Source organism: Clupea harengus, chromosome 11, assembly GCF_900700415.2.
Source record: "Clupea harengus chromosome 11, Ch_v2.0.2, whole genome shotgun sequence".
Classification (NCBI taxonomy): Eukaryota; Metazoa; Chordata; class Actinopteri; order Clupeiformes; family Clupeidae; genus Clupea; species Clupea harengus.
In genome coordinates, this window is record NC_045162.1 from 2,078,370 (window position 1) to 2,097,950 (window position 19,581).

Genomic DNA, 19,581 nt, shown 5'->3' on the forward strand with positions numbered 1-19,581 from the left:
ACAGCAGCATAATTCATAAACTATAGGCTTACCTAATATGGATATGCGTAAAGCTAACAAATTCACGTAATGAAACATGAAGACCTCTATTAGGCTCAATGAAACAGCATTTAATAGTGAATTGACTTGTATTCTCTCTAATAACAGATTTTTGTCCATAGTATTAAGATTCTGTAGGGTAATCATAATTCACTGCATGGTGTTGTTGTCTGGATAACTACAGGACCACTGATCCACACCAAGCTGGGAGCCCTTAGAGGTGAATACTTGCGCGTGAGGGGAAAGACAACAGTGGTCCACTCATACCTGGGCGTGCCCTTCGCTAAACCACCTGTGGGACCCCTCAGGTTGGCCCGTCCCCAACCTGTGCAGGGATGGGAGGGGGTCAGGGATGCCACCAAGCAGCCATATATGTAAGTTAATGAGGTCATACTCTCAATATTTATGAGGGGCCATTGTTGTCACAACAATCATCCTTTACTACTTGGTTGATTGTTATGTTAAGACTGTGAAGGTTTGCCATGAAACGTGTCCTTTCACACACATCTGTGTCCTTTAACGATCATCTGTGTATTTTCTTTTCAAACCTGAGGAAGACCAGTAAACAGAATCTAGTAGAGGTATATGAAGTGCCAAACACAGGGGCGGAGATCTCATTTCATTGTTGGGGGGGACAATAAACAGAAGAATTTTCAGAGAGTAATTCCTGGGGGGGGGGGGGGGGGGATTGCTGTCTGGCCCTATCTCCCTCTCTCTCTCCCATATGCTCCTTTGCAACTTGCCAAAGTGGAAAGCGAACACCTGTCTGTTATGTCGTGTAGTACATTTTAAAATACTACTCTCACATGGTCAGCGTGGGTTTTGCTTGATTTTTACTGGAGTGACTTTCAACATGTAACCTAACTTCACCGGTGCAGAGGTGGAGGTACTGTTGCAGAATGTAGATGTGTCCGTTCTATTCCACCATGGCTATATCCACGCAATTGAGTTTAGTGCTTATTTATTTATTCAATGCCATTTGCAGTGTTCGTGTAGTGTTCTTATTTATGTTAGGACATCACGATGCCTTGTAGAATCATGACTATAAATGTGAAACGTAATTGTTTATGATACAAATATTCTCGTATTTATTATTAATATAACTAAGGGCACAGATGGGGCACAGATAAAGTCAGCTCAGGCTCCAGTCAGACTAGTGCACACGTTTCTAAACACCCAAATCAAATGTTTTAAAGAGAGCACCATTGTTATATCCCTCACATGTATGTATAGTAATTATTGTAACATGGTGAAGGTCAAATTCTGCAGTTGTGCTCCTAGTAGAAAGCTAAAACATTCAAAACTAAAACATTAGGTATTGTTTGGGTTTCGCACTAAAAACTGAACTACACAAACAGTATTGTGTGTCCACAATCACCCATTATGAACAAGGGTGGTCTCTTTTCTGATGTGTTTTAGGTGTGTACAAAACCGACAGATGTCTTTCAACTTGTCAGAAAGCCTCGCCATGGATGTGGAGATTCCTGAGGTATCTGAGGACTGCCTCTACCTCAATGTTTACACTCCTGCCAGACCGGCTGAAGATGCCAAGTTACCTGTGAGTTCAACCATAAAATGACAGCACAGGCCATAGCTTTGATCTGCGTCTTTGAAATGATGTCGAGGTCCCCTTCCAATTAATTGCTAAATTAGGTTTTTAAATGCAATAATAAATGCTATGTGTCTGATCCTGATTGTCAGTGTCTGTCTGAGGTAAGGTGATCCTGATTGTCAGTGTCTCTCTGAGGTAATGTGATCCTGATTGTCAGTGTCTGTCTGAGGTAATGTGATCCTGATTGTCAGTGTCTGTCTGAGGTAAGGTGATCCTGATTGTCAGTGTCTCTCTGAGGTAATGTGATCCTGATTGTCAGTGTCTGTCTGAGGTAATGTGATCCTGATTGTCAGTGTCTGTCTGAGGTAATGTGATCCTGATTGTCAGTGTCTGTCTGAGGTAATGTGCTGCTGTCCTTCAGGTCATGGTGTGGATCCATGGTGGAGCGTTTGCTATTGGCTCCGCCTCCTTTTATGACGGATCTGTCCTGGCAGCCTATCAGAACGTGGTTGTGGTCCTGATTCAGTACAGACTTGGAATGCTGGGCTTATTCAGGTGAGATTGTAGTCAGTGTCCTGGAAGAGACATGGTCCTTTACACTCTTAGTCAGTCAGTAGACAGAATGTGCCAATTAGACACATGCCCATGGCCACTAACATCAGTGTGGTCATTATCATTACGTTTGTGAGGATAATTCTATCCCTCTATACTTTACTTACACTAATACTTTTTTGATAAACCGCTTCAGTCTGAGCATGTTTCTGTGTGTCCAGATCACACAGGCAGAGTCAAAGCATGCTTTTTATTTTCTCTCCTACCAGCACTGGGGATGATAACGCCCCGGGAAACATGGGCCTCTTGGACCAGGTGGCTGCACTGCAGTGGGTCCAGGAGAACATCCAGAGCTTTGGAGGGGATCCCTCCTCTGTCACCATATTCGGAGAGTCAGCAGGGGGAATGAGCGTGTCTCTGCAGGTGGGTTCTGTGCTTAGGTGCTTGATGTTTGCCATGAAAGCACAAATCTCATTTTCAGAAGCCTTCAAAAGAAAGATCTTAAGGCCCCGTCACACCATAACGTTCTGGTCAACGTTCTATGACGTTAGAGGAAACGTTGGTAATCGTCCATGGTCGCTGGTATAGCGCCAGAAGAGCGTTGTGTGAAAGCTGGTGAACGCTGTAATCGTCAGTAATCGTCGGTGATCGGCGGAGAACGCTGGTCCGAAAATTTATTTTTGAACATGCACAAAAGTTCTCATTTAATTGAAACGCTGGAGAACGTTCGTGGAACGTTTTACTAACGTTGCACGCGTTTGGCTATCGTAAGGGCTGAAACACACCAAAGGCGTTTCTAAAATCGTGACCCTGCCTAAATCATTGTTTCCTATGCGCCTTTTATCCACCGCGCATCGTGTCTTTCTAGCATTTTTTAGGTGCGCTAAAAAGTTGAAATATTCGGACCCCTAGCGCACGCAGCGTGTGACTAACTTCAAACGAACGTCATATGGCGTCCAATGAGCGTCATTTAGCGTTTCCCGAACGTCCATGCATGTGGGTAGGGTAGACTGAGTACAGTTGATGCACCCGAAATAACTTATGTGCGCAGCAATCCTGAGACGTGATTTTTAGTTTGGACATGCCTACTAACGTCCTCTTTGATCCCGGGAAATTTGAGCACCTAACCCATCTCTCGTACAAAGATATCGGCGAAAGTTTTTTCACCAAGGGAAGATCTTGATTTTATCATGTCCCTTCTACAATTAATATGTATTAACCATACGTGATCAACAAATGCAATCTTACATCATTGCAAACGTTATTCTGTGCACTATAAATCTACATATTCCATGCTATCATGTCATGCAAGGTCATTGCATGATCTAGCGAAAAGCGTGAGGTGGTCAGCGGGGTACAGTTGAGACACAATGTCTCAACTGTACCCGCGATAAGCAGGTTAGAAGTCAATATGAATATGAATATGTCCTATGTGAATAGGTGTCTTTTCAAACATGAAAGTAATAAGAATGATTTCTCTTTGGGTCTAAATAAGCAAGGTGGGAGATCGGGTACAGTTGATACAGCTTGATTGCGATATAGCCTGCATTTTCAATCCTTGGTCAGTCACCATCAATGGGTTTAAATGGGTGTCTCAACTGTACTCAGTCTACCCTATATAAACCGATGCTTTTTATATAGGGTTCAGTTGATTTTGGGCTACCGTAGAGAACACCCACTATGGAGGATCCAGAAAGACTAAGGAGGGTATATATGCTTGCTTGAGCCCAGCATGAAGTAGATGTACTGAATTTGAACATAGCTGAGCACTGTTATAGCTGGTGCTGTTCCATGGCAGATGGATATGATATGAAGACTCTTGTGACATGGACAATGTGTGTGAATGTGTTCTAATAATAAACATTGAGAAACACAAATTCAGTGTCAAATTTAAATCATTTATTTTAATAACATAAAACCCCAGGAATAACGCCCGTTATTTCGTAAATCACTTAATAATAACAGTAAATCTTCGTCCGAAGACATTGCTAGTGAAAGAGGCTTTGTATTCTTCTTACTTTCAGCAGCATTTATCATCTTCTTACTTGCAGCAGCGCTAGTGGCAGAAGCCCCCCTCACACCTTTTCGTCGTCTTGGTGGCATGATGTTCACTGTTCAGATCAACTGAATCCACTATGATTTCCAGCATTTTATACCCGTTTGACCATAAAACCACACACCAGCAAAACACTATTCTGTCGTTATTCACACGCTCAACACGCTCGTCTAACGTTGACTTATCGTTCGCCACGCACCAGTGACACGTCAGCACACGTTTGTCACTTGGTCGCTGTTACACGCTCCTCATGTGTCAGTCCCACGCTAGTCATGCGTCAGTCACATGCCAGATGTGTCCACCTCGCCCTAGAACGCTTGAAATTGAACGATTATAAAGTTCAGAGAACGTTGACCAGAACGTTATGGTGTGACAGGGCCCTTACATTCTAGGCTATACATTGAAATTGGAGTTCAGCTTTTTTGTTTTGATTTGTCATTTAGTTAAAAGTGGTGCAATATTTATGTTTGTTTGTCAGTGCACCACACCTACAATATTTTGCCAATGTATTTGTGTGTAGTATATTTGCTTATTTCCAAAAATAATTTGAAGGACTTGTAGGATTTTCTTTTTTATGACTGCTGATTAACGTGACATTCATCTCAATTTACACATACAGGTACGCACTGGTCAATGACCTTGGCACTGGTCAATGACCTTGGCATTAATTATGTTTATTGAATTGCTTCTTGTAGGTTCTTTCACCCTTGAGCTCTGGTCTGTTCCATCGGGGCATTGCTGAAAGTGGTACCGCAGCCCTAGATGAAATCATCAGCGAACAGCCATTGGCCGTAGCTATGGTGATGACCTTTCACTATCTGTGCCTTGTTTTGCATTGTGATGCTGAAGTGTTGGGTGGGTACCTCAGATCATAGCCCATTTTCCTTAGATGCTTTTCACTGTTCCCTTAGATGGTGGCCAATGCATCAGACTGTGCTGGCACAAAACCACATGAGATGGTGGACTGTGTGATGCAGATGTCGACCGAGGATGTTTTAAAGATTACAGAGGTGAGACGTCATGGTCAGTAACTTCTAGACTAGAGGAGAAAAATGGAGCCCCTAGAAGAAAGATGTTCGTCTGTTTAAAGATGCTTAATTTCCTGCATGTGTATAATCCTGTCTGAAAATGGGTCTAGGGTTAAATAGTATGAGTGTAATTACCTAAAGCCCTGGCCACTTGTGTAATGGGTTGATGTTTCTCATGTATTTTTACAATGTCCCTGATTTCACAGAATCCTTTCTTGATGTTTGGGATAACGGTCGACAAACATTTTTTGCCCAAACCTGCGCAAGACCTTATGAAATCCCATGAGTTCAACAAAGTACCATTAATTAATGGCATCAACAACGATGAATGTGGATGGTTAGTGCCTGCGGTGAGTAGAGTGTAAAATTGTATGTACAAGCATTAAGTATGCTTTGGAGATTGTGTGGTAAATCAAATTTTCCATTTACTGTACATAAGAAAACATGATTAAACCATTATCATCATTCAGCAACCATTATCATCATCATTGCTAATTAAGCTGAATTGGTCTGATTGGATGATGTGTGTTTTTTTAGTCTTTTTCACCACCTGGCTGGGTAGATGGGATGGATCCTGAGACCATCAAACAGTCTGTCGCCCTCTTCTTCCCAAATGTAAGGCTCTGCATCAAGTAATCTGCATAGTTGACTGAGTGTCATGGCATGAAGGTTTTTTTTATATCAACAGCAACAAATGCAAATTTCTGCTTTTAGGTAGAAGACAGTAGGATCATTGACCTGATTTTGGAGGAGTATTTGGGGACAGGAGAGGACGGGGTCAAAAACAGGGATGGATTCACAGAGCTCATTGGGGATATCATGTTCAACATTCCTGCCATCAAGTTATCAAATGCTCACCGAGGTAAGAGAACAGTGTAAGATAGGCCAGCCCATACTAAGCTGTGTGCTTGGTTAACTTAACATAGTAAGCTGTGTGCTGGGTTAACTTCACATACTTAGCCGTGTGCTGGGATAAGTTCACATACTAAGCTGTGTGCTGGGTTAAATTCACATACTAAGCTGTGTGCCGGGTTAACTTCACATACTAAGGTGTGTGCTGGGTTACCTTCACATGCTAAGCCCTGTGCTGGGTTCACTTCACTCCCTGAGGCTTTAAGAGACGGGCTGCTAATGACTGGCGCTAGCAATACAGGGTTTTAGTTAGCATGCTAGCCTCCCATGCACAGGGCTAGGTTAGGGTGACCAGACGTCCCGGTTTGACCGGGACAGTCCCGATTTTGAGTTGCGTGTCCCGAGTCCCGACAAAAACCTGTCGGACGCTAAAATGTCCCTGTTTACACCAACCACTATGAAATTGTCCCGGTTGTCAGCGATTACATAGCCGATGTGGTCTTATTATTAGGGTTGGGTACCAAGAACCGGTTCCAATACAACCGGTACCTACCCGGACTGAAATGCAACGCAGATTTCGGTGCTTCATTTCGGTGCCTGAGCCAATTGAACACGGTCGCTAGGCAGATTCCGTGGGGCACATGTAAAACTGCCCCAGCTCCCAATGTAAACTTTGTCCTGTGTCGCTCACGCTCATTGGTGTTTTCATAGCAACAGTCTTATGACGGTGAAGAGCAGGCAGCATTTCACAGAGCAAGCACAAACAGAACTAGCCATCAACCTTTTAACAGAGAAAATACCGAAAGGTAAACGGTCAAAAGTGTGGCTGTATTTCGCACAAAAAGATTCAAACATCGCGACGTGCAGCGAATGCAACAAAACAACTGCGTGAAAAGAGGGGCGAGAAGGCAAGAGTCAACGGCAGATCAGCAACCGAAGAATGAAAAATAAACGGAGATGACAGCTAACCTACGGTAGTCTCTTAAAGGGGCAGTACACATTTTCTCGTACTCAGTGTGTTCAAGTAACAAGATTAACTATAAACAAGATAGAAAAGATAGGTATAAACAAATAATAAAATAGTGAAATTTAATGAAATAAATGCAAACAAAATAATACATTTTTGACTCCAATATGCTCATATTTTTGCAAAAGAAGTTTGAAGCTGTTGTTTGTATTTATTTATATTTATTTAAGTATACTATAAACTGTTGTTTACAGTTAATATAATGTTCATAGTTTGAAGTTAAAAAGTTTGAAGCTGTAGTTTGAAGTGTTTTGTATGTATTTATATTTATAATATACTTTAAACAGTTAATGTATTGTTCATTTTGAAGGGAAAAAATTGCCTTGCGAATAAAAAAAGCTTTTCTTTAATGTCGTCAATCGTCACTTTGTGCTTTTAAAAAAAAAAAAGTATCAGTTCAGGCACAGTTTAGGCACCGGTATCATTTTAAAAGTATCGGTTTAGCACCGGTATTGGAAAAAAAAAAAACGATACCCATCCCTACTTATTATAGCCCGATCATTAACTAAACCCATGTAGAAGGACTAATAAAGCGTCCAGCGTATGATTTGAACAATGTGTGTGTGTGTGTGTCAGTCAATCGTAGTGGTCTGTGTCTGCATAATCTGTGCAGCCAGCGTTACAATGTATATTTGTAAACATTGTTGCAAAAGCCTCTTCTATCTGTTTCGTTTTCACGGTCAGGCTATATCCATAGCTAGTCCAGGGCGATGATTATGCAGCGTTCTGCACTCATTTTCTGTAAGCCATGGTGGTAGCGCAGATGTGAAAGATCATGTGAAAACAGCCAAACATAACCCCATGTGGGTAGAGGCAGGGGCTAGCAGCATAGCCACCTATTTTAGCAATGTTAGCGCTGGAAGTGGTGAGCTCAAGCGGGCTGCTGAGAAGGGGACGTTAGCCAATAAAATGATACTTAACCAAATTCACTCCTCTAACAAATATACGGAATGAATGTTTCCAATAGGGAGTGTGTGTTGTTGGAATAACACTGGTAACACTTTACGCTAAGTGTACAGGATACAGGTATCATGAATTCATTGATGTAGTATATGTATTATTATGCATTATGTCATTAATGATTTATGTATTACTGCATTCCTTAATATCCCATGAATCATCAGGAATCATTACGGTCGCACGCAAAGTGTCCCGGTTTTAGGTCTGGGAAATCTGGTCACCCTAGGCTAGGTGCGAGTCCAGAGTCTGTGCTTCTCTCAAAAAAGTTCTCAAACTACAAACACTGTCATATTTCGGTTTGAGCACTTACTGTGAATGACACACTGAGCATGATTCCTCTCATAAATAAGACTACAAGGGCAGGGCCCTGTGAGATACAGCCCACCATGTTAAATACTCATTGGATAGGTAAAGGTTTCCAGGTTAGCTGTGGTGTTTGGGTCAAAGCTGGAAAAGACCAGACTTTGAGTAGTGACAGCTCATTGGCACCATCTAGCTGCCCCAGGGGTATCTTGCTTGAGGATATGACAGGAACGTCTCCATTTTGGATTCTATCAATGAGATAGCAAATGTGGTAGCAAAACACATACACACACCGCCCTCCAAGTGGACGACCCAAGTTCGATCCCTGTCCACTGCAGGATGCCTATCACACACACACACACACACACACACACACACACACAATCCTTTGACATCACTAATTTCCACAGATTCTGGTGCACCTGTTTACATGTATGAGTTCCAGCATCCTCCCAGCATACTCTCGCTCAAGCGCCCAAGCTTTGTGAAGGCAGATCACGGGGACGAACTTCCATTTGTGTTTGGAGAATGCTTCATGAAAGGCCATGTCAAGAGAAATGGTAAGGTTTATGCAGAGGTGGGTAGTAACGCTTGTTTACTTGTACATGTACTTAATAATAATAAATTGTACTTATATTAATACATTTAATGCAGAATACTTCCTCGAATACATTTCAGATAAAAAATTATAGTCCATTACATTAGACCACATATTCTACACTACTTTTACATTTAAAAAACTGTATTCACATTCTAGCTTCGTCGACTGCTTTAGCTACATGGTTGGTGGTTTTATTCTAAGACTGATATTCTAACACACAGCCTTTCTCTTTGTTCTCTATCAGGAACCTTCACAGAGGAGGAAGACGAGCTTTGTAGAACAGTGATGTCATACTGGGGCAACTTCGCTCGCACTGGGTAATTTACATTATTGTGAACAGTGCACTTTTATTTTTAATCAAATGTGTATTAAGAAGGAATAACACTTGATGACCAAGTGATGAGAAGATTTTGGTGTACATCAGAAGACAAAGAAACAGAAAATAAGGAAGGCACTTACGTACATTAAAGGACAGAACACTAAACATCAGAACATTTAACAGTAGCAATAACATAGTTAAGCCCTCTTTGAGCTCTGACTGATATATTACTCACAGCATCCATAACGGAGAAGCTGCCTTCCTTATCCTTGTCTGGTGCTGCCAGGACATTTCCCTGATCTCACTGAACACACTGTATGATTGCTTGTCAGGCTGAAGGTTACATCCTAGGTGTGTGTGTGTGCGGGTGTATTGCTCATTCTGGTGTGTGTGTGTGTGTGTGTGTGTCATTATTTCAGATCTCCCAATGGTGCTGGGTTAACCCACTGGCCTATGTACGGTGCTGGGGGAGAGTACTTGGAGATTGGGCTTAAGCAGCAGGTGGGAAACCACCTAAGGGCCGACCGCTTCACCTTCTGGACAGAGACATTTCCCAAGAATATCCAGGAGAAGAAGCAGCGCAGTGATGAGCTGTAGACGGCTGATTCATAAATGATGTAGTCAGAGATGGGCAAAAATACATTAAAATGTATTTTGATACAAAATACAAAATACCCCTCAAATAAATGTATTAAAATAAAATACAAAATACTGGTGCCAGAAAATGTAACAAAATACAATACATGTATTTTGTATTTAAAATATAGGAAATACTTTTTCTGGATTTTCCGTTTTCTCAGTTTGGTATAGCAGAGCATTCGGGTTTGGGCTATATAATGTACACAAAGCTCTGGTGAACCCCACAAAAAGGAAGAACAGTCACAGAATGTCAGTGTAACTAAGCAAAGCTAGTAATTCGGCGGCCGCTATGGTGATTAGAGGGTTAAAAGACAACAACTTGATTGATTATGTATATATATATTTTTGCAGGCAGCAGCTGTGTGACTGTCGTGTTTTCACAAAACAGGGCTCTCAATGCAATCTCTATGGCTTCCGGGAGGGCTCGCCCCACCGTGCTTTCGTCATACGTAATTGCGTATAAGGACGTCATACGGCTTTGATCAAGTCACAGGCCGTGTCTATTACCGCGCACTTGCACACTTCAAACTGACTTTCAGTGCTTAGGGCATTCATACTGACAGAACCAGCAGAAATCATGGCACTGAAAGTACCCGGATGGCGCACTGCAAACGGTCAAAAAATGCAGTGTGAAACGATGGACACTACTCACCCTAAACGGGCGCCATCTTGGCTACGTAGCGGAAGAGGAGCAGCCCTTTCGGCAGCTTTTCAGTTTGGAAAGTTGGCTGACTGACGCTTCGCAAATCACTTCAACCATTATTGCTGGTTACAATAACGGTGTTATCTGATGGTACAGTGTCTATTTCTCTGTAACTTTTGAAAAATCTAAGCGAGAAAGATGGTCCGCCATCTTTGTTTAAAATTTCCAGTTGGCCAGAGGAAGCTGGCGCACAGATTTATGGGTAAAAGGCTTGCACATTTGTGTCCGTCAGTGTTCCATTTGAGACAACGGCGGTGTTCGAATTCTTAGATAGCTGTCTTAATCCTTGATCTCTTGTTGGACAGGTGTCTGACGAGACAGGTCCTTTGGGGGGAAGGTATCTCAAAAACCGTTGATTTCAAACAGTCTATTAACCCTCCTATTATGTTAAAATTTTACCCACATCTATTATGCTTGGGGTCAATTTGACCCCAGCAATTTAAACCTCCAAAAAATTATTATAATTCTTTTTTTTACCCAAGTTTTTGTGTCAGGTACTTTAGGTTTGTTTGTTGACTACCTAAATAGCCCTTAAAAATAAAACAATACCCCCACCCACCCTCTTTATACATCCAGAATACATGTTACGCGACTATGGAGAAATATGCAGATCCCCATAAAATCTCACTGATTGACCTAAAATTGGAAAGAGATATCCTTCTGGTGTTTTTATGGCTTCATATTATTTCTAAGTACATATTGTTGCTATCTATAACATTTGGAGTAAAAAACTATTTATTTTATCAAGAAAAGTAACAATGTGATGAAAAAAGTTGATATTTCTTGTATATTTTATACAATTAAAACAGCCTGGGGTCAAATTGACCCCAAACAACACCTATGCGTAAAGTATATGTACAGGACATTGAAAACATATCATCATGTTAATTTTGTCTTTACCCAGTTGTCCCCATTAAATTAGGAAAAGTCATTAAATATGAAGCAAAAAAAATGATGTCAAACATTTATTTAGAGACGTTAAACATTGAATGGGGTCAAATTGACCCCAAACATAATAGGAGGGTTAAGATAGCATGTACGGCACCATGTACGGCAATATGTGATGTCATCACGATGTCTGTGCTTATTTTCTAGCTAGCAGCTACTGTTAGCGACCTGGCTAACGGATACGTCGCTAACGAAATCAGACTATTTTTGTTAATCAATCATGTCATAATTACATAGTACACTGTTTATTTCACGGCCACATTCTGTCAAGATGGCTAACGTTCAGTGCAACAACTCGATTCGCTCTTTGAAAGAACCTTCTTTAAGTCGGCGTACTAATGAAGATAAATTGACAAGGATCAAGACAGCTATCTAAGTTTTCGAACACAGCCCTGTTTTCTGAAAAAAAAATGGATGAGAGTCAATGAGAGATATCTGGGGCGATTTCCATTTCGCCCCGAAAGGGGGGTGGTTGGGGGGGGGGGGGGGGATGCATTTGAAGCACCACTTTTGCCTGACTGTTGCCTGATTCGACAATGACATTCAGAGGCATATCAGACGGTCTAGTGGTAGAATCCGACAGAAAAACACCTTCTGCCTAAACACTGGAGAAAGTATTTTGAGTATTTTAAATACAAAATTACTCCACTCTAAAGTATTTTGTTACAAATTACGTTCGATTTTTCATCAGCCCTATCAAATACAAATTACAAAATACTCAAAGTGATTGAAATACGTATTTCAAATACAAGTAATTGAAATACTGCCCATCTCTGGATGTAGTGTGATAATGCATTAGTGAAACCATTTTTATTGTTTGAAGAGGTTAAAATGTAACCTCTGTAAAAAGTTAACCAAATGACACAATTCCAAAAATTGCACTTATTAAAACCCTCAACAATAAGAATAGTAGTATAGATGAGGGGTTTTCAACCGGGGGTCCGCGGCCCCCTTGTGGTCCGCGGCGGCATTGCAGGGGGTCCGCGACATGAGCCTATGTTGATCAGTTCACCATTGACTTTTTTTTTATATAAATGTACCTGGGCCCGTAGACATATTTCTCTCAATTTAAATAGTCTGAATAGCCAAGTCGCATTGCCTAAAATACTGACATATTCAGCGAAGAAATTACACTGAGAAGTGCTATAGGCGGAATATGTGTGCGGGGGGAGGGGGCATGGCAGCGGTTAGTGATCTACCCTGATAATGTCACATATTGAAGTGTTATAGCCAGAATATCTGTGCAGACTGTTAAATGTTTTGAGAATCACTGGCACATCAGTAGGCCGCGGATTACTTTCTAGTCAGAATGGTGGTCCCTGGGACTAAACCAGTTGAAAACCCCTAGTATAGATGCATAGTTGTGCAGCGATTGGGTTCAACTTAGCCCTGCAAAATTGGTGGCATTTATTAAGGTATTGAACAAACTGTGAATATTTCCATGTGTGATATTTTTTTCTGTTTTGAGATGACACCTCCTCAACAGTACACAATGTACAAGATGTCGCAGTTTTAAATGGACTGAAAATAAAGTGAAAATAAAACCCCCAACAATAAGAATAGTACTGTTGATGAATTTGGAAAAAAAGGCAGTTGCTTTGCAACAGAGACACTCTAACCGATAGTCCATTTGGAAGACACACACACACACACACACACACACACACACTCTATCCGATAGTCCATTTGGAAGGCTCTAATCATTCAGACTCAGTTTCTATCTAGCATTGCAACTCACCATGAGGCCAACTTGGGGTCAGAGGTCAAGGTAGCTAGCGATATCTGCAATTTGATGGCAACTCGGTAGCACTAAATGAAAGGATAAGACACATAAGCACAGTGCACCCTAAATTAAATTAAAAATGTAATATATCAAAGTACACCATGTCATTTCCACGGACAGCAAGACATTTATAAGTTACAAACATTTATCAATTCAGAACAAGGGTTTTTAATTTAGGCTAATACCCTGAAGTAAATCATGCTGATTAAAACAGCAGAAGAGTTATTTCCAGATAAGGGATAAATAGCCAAGACACTCAGAGAAGATGCAAAACTGCTAGAAATAAGAAGGAGGGACATTTCATATGTTTTGGAAAGTCATATTTGTGGATTACTTGCTAAATACATCCAAGCAATATTCTGAATAACCTTTTCTTCTGTCCATTTCTCTCCTCACATCTTTTCTCTACCCTTCCTCAGCCTCTCTAGTCTGTGCAGGCCTGGTCCTCCCTGCAGTCCATTCTATGGTTGCTTCTCTATGAGCTCAAGGACCATGGGGAACCTTTAAAAACTACATATCCCATGGACAAGATGAATGCCTAAATGTAATGACCGAGCCATATACCACTTTGCAGAATTGTGACCACAGAAAAACAAAATGTTTGGGCAAAGACTTGTGAACGTGGTGAACTATCCTCTCATGTTTGGGCAAAGACTTGTGAACTTGGTGAACTATCCTCTACAGTAACATTCTTGCAGTGTGTGATTCCTTTCCCAAAATATGCAATTTAGTTGTTTCAAGTGTGTTTGTTATGTTGATATAACTAAAGCCTATTGGAATTGTCCAAACAAAAAGAAATACTAAGTTTTACTGACTCAACTTCATTCTAAGTTAAATGAACAAGCATGTAGTTGTTTCAACAAAAAAAAGCAAGTTAACACAACTTCGCCTACGCATGCACTATACTGCCACCTATTGCCAGTTCTGTTCACCACGTCACCACCTGCCTTGATCAAAGGAAAGCACACGGAGGAAGATGAGCTTGCATCCAATCCTTAACCATCCAACGTTTGTGGTGAGTAAACTTAAGAACACAACCACTAAATGAATAGAACTATTTCATATTATTAAATAACGGTTGGATTCGTGGATATTATTGCTGAGCGAAATATTTGATAGTATATCAAAGGATAGCTAGGATAGCTAGGCATGGCAGCAAAAGCTAGCTATCAACTGACATCTTAGATGTTGGAATATAGTCTTGAAGAAAACATTTCCTCTAGCCTTTATAGTTATTCCTCCTCATGTGTCCTACAAAAACAGTTTCGGAGGCGTTGTTTTTTGCTTAAGCCGAGTTATTAAATTTAAATGTTCAATGGGTAGCTAACTTATGCTTGCCTTGACCATCAGCCAGTTAGTTCTTCTTCCCCAACACTGACAACTGTCTAACAACTTAAAATTGAATCAAATAAATTATCAGGAGAGGTGATATATATTCGTTTACATAGTTCCAGGCAGAAGCTTGGGTTTCCTTATGTTTTGGCTCTGAGTAGGGATAAAAAGCTGAAGAGCGTTGAGGGTGTAAAGGCTAACTGTGTTTTAAACAATTTAAAACACTTTCATTCAGCAACAGGGTTCCCACCGACGTTCTACATTACCTTTTAGAGGGGGTGGTTCCTGTTGAGCTCAGTTTCACCTCGTTTCCACCAAGGCCGTGCCGGTGCCGGAGCCGGTGCTGGTGCTGGAGCCGGTGCCGGTGCCTTTCAGCACCGGCCTGCGTTTCCACCGGTTCCAGTACCAAAACTGAACGTTATGGAATGTTGTGACATGATACTATGGTTACAGTTGTGAGTTATTCACGAGCAACATTATCCCGGGAAAAAACATGGCGAACAGAAAAGTACTGCTTTCTATCTTTGTGAACATCGTGTTCAAGTTGCTACAAATTCAATTTGAAAGCTGGCAACATGTACTCAACATGGACAGCGTGAACCATAGGCGGAGATTGGCCTCCAGACGAAGGGTGCGTAAACTACGTAATTGTTCAGCTGACGTTACAACGTAGCGTCCGGTTGTTTGTATATGTTAGCCTACTAGCATACAGCAGACACCAGTTAATGACCAGAGAAATCTATATGAATATAACATTAATTAGAGGCAATTGATTTCGTTTAAAAGCCTTGCCTAAACACGGTATTAATGTGGCCCTCACGTTTCAATAGTAGGCTAAAAGAAACGATGACACAAATATAAAAATGTTATGCTTCATCTTTCGTTGTTTTAGATGTTATGGCACCTCAGAAGAAGATCTCCAGTAGTTTGGAGACACCCACGAACGAGCCATTGGTGGGATACCATTGTGCCAACATTTAGTCGTGCTCAATTCATTCAGAACTTTAGAGTTTCTCCTGAAGCCTTTCAGTATGTATGTCGCCGCCTTAAAAACAAACTGGAAAGAATGGATACTAATTACCGCATATGTATACCGGTGAGGAAGAGAGTTGCCATCGCGCTTTGGAGGCTGGCTACCAACAGCGAGTACAGGACCGTGAGTCACCTTTTTGGCGTAGGAATTAGCACAGTCCTGCAATCAGTGAGGGAATTATGTGACGCTGTCATTGCCGTGCTTCTTCCGCAGCACATACCAGTCCCGGATGGCAGAATGCTCGAGGAAAAGGCCAACTTTTTTAGAGACAGATGGGGTGTCCCGCAATGTGTGGGGGCCATTGATGGTAGCCACATTCCTATTATTGCACCAGAGGAGTACCCAGGTGACTATTTTAATAGAAAAGGATGGCACTCAATTATTCTACAAGGAGTTGTGGATGGTAAAGGTCTCTTTTGGGATGTGTGTGTAGGGTATGCGGGAAGTGTTCATGACGCCAGAGTACTAAAACATTCTGAGTTGTGGGAGAGATTGGGGGATGGACAGATCTTAGGCACAAACAAGGCTACCATCTCAGGGCTTGACGTTGGACACTTTTTGATTGGAGACCCTGCCTATCCACTGCAAAAATGGCTTATGAAACCATTTGCAGACACTGGAAGACTAACGCCAGAGCAGCACAAATTTAATTACAGTGTGAGTAGGGCACGGTCAGTTGTGGAGACTGCCTTTGGACGGCTTAAAGGAAGATGGCGTTGTCTTATGAAAAGAAATGACTGTAAGGTAGAAATGGTAAAAAAAAAATGGTACTGACATGCTGTGTGTTGCACAACATATGTGAAGAGTATGGTGACCGCTTTTCTGAAGACACAGACATCATACACATGAACATGCAACCGCCAGTACGAGCTCTACCTGACCAGGGCCAACAGGAAGGAGCTGATGTCCGAGCTGCTTTAATGCGCTATTTCAACCAAGAAGAATGATACTAATACAATTTTCCAAGTTTTATTTGCAATAGATCTTAATGGACATATAGTATAAATAGTTAATAAATATGTATATTATAAATAGTAGTAAATATTTGTGTATAAGAAATAGTTTTTAAATATATATATTATAAATAGTAGTAAATATTTGTGTATAAGAAATAGTTTATGTGTGTGTGTGTGTGAGAATGTTACTGTTCCTTTTCAATTGCAGTTACAATTCTTCCCAGGAGGCCCAATAAATTGTTGCTGGTGCTCTCCATTCTATTTAAAAATGAGTCTGTTAGCCTCTGGCTGTGTTCAAGGAACTTTTCATCCGCTCGTTCCATATACTGCAGTAGGTCCTGCTGCTGGGACTTCCTTTTTCCTACATAAACACAGAATCATAGTTTTAACTTTTGAAATGTCATTTTGACCATCATTTTTGACACATTTACTTCTGATAAAACACAATTAGTACATTTCTTTCTTTAAAACTATTCACTGCTCCTCACACACACACACCCCTCACACACTCACTGCTTCTCAGTAGTTAAGATTATATGGGATATATGCAATAGCATGATCTGGTGTAAATGCACATAAATGGTTCCTTACCCCTTCTTCCAGTGTTTGCCTGAGCACTTGTTGATGGTGGAGGGGGTTCTGGGTCATTTTCATTTCCGGAGGGGGATGCCACTGACTCGTCTCCGTCTCCGTTTTCGACGTCTTCTACAGTACACACAATACAAACGAGCACTACATTACGGTCTCAGTTAATGATGCAACTACGGGTTTTCTATATTTCCTCACGTACATCAAACGAGCGGCAATGCAGTTCATGACGGGAGTTGACTAGCTACTACACTGATACATACTTACCAGTTGTTACCATAACAACTGTAGCACTAGCTCACGACAGCTAGCAGCTAGTGCTAGAGTTACTGTTACTGTATACTAGGCAGACAAAACAACACATTTTGATAGATGAAAGCTTACCTTGTTCATATGAGGAGGCGCCACACATATTTTCCAGCATCTGGGTAGCCGTCGCTGAATTCAAAGCTCCGTTTAAGTCGTTTGCTGGTCGCCGGCCCAAAACATTATCCAGGAGCTGTATATTAAGACCGGTCCTGATCCGTCCAGCACCACTTCTAGATGACTCTGCCTTGTAGTCTCTGTAGTCTTTCTTTATTTTTTTTAATTTATTCGTTATTTGGTCTGTCGTTTGTTTAAACCCCCCAATCTCCAACTCTCTCCGTATTTCCTCATAAATTTTGTTTTTTCTAACGGCCTTATGCAATTTATCCTGTATTTCAGATGATGTCCAAATCGCTATAAGCATATCGGATTCGTCGGTGGTCCACTGCTGTATTGACTTTTCTGACATGTTAGAATAGTGCACTATAAATTAAATGAATTATTATTATTATTATTATTATTATTATGTTTTAAAACTTAATTGTATGATCTTGTCTGTTAAAATAAAGTAACAGCTTTTGACGGCTCAGCTGAAAAACAATGGCGGCGAAAACTTTTGTTGCAAGTGGCATAGCCCCGCCCATAACCTCTGTGACGTTAGTGGTGCCCGATTTTGGGCCCAGCAACTCCAGGGAGCCGTGCCGGTGCCGGATTCTCAGCACCAGCACCAGCAAAATTTTGGTCGAAACGCGCAGAACTGGTGCCAGATAAGGCACCGGCCCGGCACCGGCACCATGTCGGTGGAAACGAGGTACTAGTGTTTGTCTGATTTAATTGGCAGGGGCTGTTTTTCTCTTGATGACCTTAATTATGCCATCCAAAACTTTCCATACAGGTTTAAAGACAAAACCAACCGGCCACAGAAAATACAAGAAAGGTTTAAAACAACTGGCTCAATTGGAGGTAACGGACACGAACATTTGTCACTACTCAGATTACTTCCCCTTATGGTTGGTCATTTAGTTCCTGAAAATGATAAGACATGGGGTATCATTTTGGATTTGAATTTGATTGTTGAACTTATTTCCTCATCTGTATTCACTACCCCAACCATATGCTTTTTGGAATCCAAGATATCTGATCACAGCAATCTGTTGTTGGAGGTGTTCCCTAACTTCACATTGAAACCAAAACACCATTACCTCGAACATTATCCGAATCTCATTCATTGTTTTGGTCCTTTATTGAACTTCTGTACAATCCGTTTTGAGGGTAAACACAGCTTTTTTTTTTAAAGTTGTGTGTGACGTGAACAATTTCAAAAACATTTTATTGACATTAGCCAAGAGACACCAACTTATGTTTGGCTACTACCTTGAGCGGCCCAGCCTTTTCAAGCCAAACCTTGAGGTTCACAGTTCTTCTACTCTCTGTACTGATATTTTGGACGACAGTATAAAGCAGGCACTTAAGAGGAAGTACACAAATGTTATGTCTGTTTGTCTGACAACAACAATTACTCTGCATGGGACCACATATTCTGAAGGAATGTTTGTCTCATTTGGCAGCACAAGTGGACTACCTGATTTTGGAAAGATTGTCAAACTACTCATTGTGGCTGATAAGGCAATGTTTATCATTGAACCATTTCAATCTGTGTATATTGAGCATTTAGGCTCTTTTGAACTGTTTAGAGCACTTTCTGCAGGTTTTCTTCTGGTTGAACCTGAAGATTTGAACCACTACGAACCATTATATTGCTACACCATTCAAGGAAGACAGCTGGTCACAGCAAAAGCCTTTTTGCTTCATTAAGGTATGCCTGACATATTTTAACTTAAGATAATGTTATTCCTACCATGTCTACTTGCTCACTCCATGGACTTTGGTTAACTGTAGTCATTATGTCTTGTTGTTTTCTTTTTTCAATCATTCTTTGATTTCACATTTCAGAATGTTGCTCAGAGTTGTTTTGGCACCAGATGACATCAGGAGGCTGAAGTT

General features: G+C 41.1%; 2 protein-coding genes and 1 long non-coding RNA gene across 3 annotated transcripts in view; 2 read left to right on the forward strand and 1 right to left on the reverse strand.

Moving 5' to 3' along the window:
• LOC105894084 (fatty acyl-CoA hydrolase precursor, medium chain-like) overlaps nt 1–9,978 on the forward strand; it is a 10,249-nt gene extending 271 nt beyond the window's left edge. The window contains exons 2-13 of the mRNA XM_031575746.1: nt 224–413; nt 1,459–1,597; nt 2,013–2,146; nt 2,413–2,566; nt 4,895–4,999; nt 5,111–5,209; nt 5,434–5,577; nt 5,765–5,842; nt 5,942–6,089; nt 8,780–8,929; nt 9,215–9,287; nt 9,709–9,978. Of these exons, the coding sequence (XP_031431606.1) occupies nt 224–413; nt 1,459–1,597; nt 2,013–2,146; nt 2,413–2,566; nt 4,895–4,999; nt 5,111–5,209; nt 5,434–5,577; nt 5,765–5,842; nt 5,942–6,089; nt 8,780–8,929; nt 9,215–9,287; nt 9,709–9,886 (1,592 nt within the window). The 3' untranslated portion in view covers nt 9,887–9,978. The remainder of the gene's footprint in view (nt 1–223; nt 414–1,458; nt 1,598–2,012; nt 2,147–2,412; nt 2,567–4,894; nt 5,000–5,110; nt 5,210–5,433; nt 5,578–5,764; nt 5,843–5,941; nt 6,090–8,779; nt 8,930–9,214; nt 9,288–9,708) is intronic.
• Nucleotides 9,979–16,814: 6,836 nt separating this feature from the next.
• On the reverse strand, nt 16,815–18,190 carry LOC116222302. Its single transcript, XM_031575750.2, has 3 exons — nt 17,656–18,190; nt 17,275–17,388; nt 16,815–17,044 (listed from the first exon to the last, which is right to left on the reverse strand). The coding sequence occupies exons 1-3, from the start codon at nt 18,044–18,046 to the stop codon at nt 16,869–16,871; spliced, it is 681 nt and encodes a 226-aa protein (XP_031431610.2). The 5' UTR covers nt 18,047–18,190; the 3' UTR covers nt 16,815–16,868.
• A 268-nt stretch (nt 18,191–18,458) lies between these two features.
• LOC116222303 lies at nt 18,459–19,572 on the forward strand. Its single transcript, XR_004164586.2, has 3 exons — nt 18,459–18,540; nt 19,286–19,393; nt 19,531–19,572. It is a non-coding gene; the product is annotated as an uncharacterized LOC116222303 (long non-coding RNA).
• The last annotated feature ends 9 nt before the right edge of the window (nt 19,573–19,581 follow it).

What these genes read in the sequence shown, in the direction of transcription:
- LOC116222302 (XM_031575750.2), bottom strand. Translation starts at nt 18,046, where the DNA reads ATGTCAGAAAAGTCAATACAGCAGTGGACCACCGACGAATCCGATATG. An exon ending in CGCCTCCTCATATGAACAAG is followed by an intron (nt 17,389 to 17,655) that starts GTAAGCTTTCAT and finishes TGTGTACTGTAG; the next exon opens with AAGACGTCGAAAACGGAGAC. An exon ending in GGCAAACACTGGAAGAAGGG is followed by an intron (nt 17,045 to 17,274) that starts GTAAGGAACCAT and finishes GTGTTTATGTAG; the next exon opens with GAAAAAGGAAGTCCCAGCAG.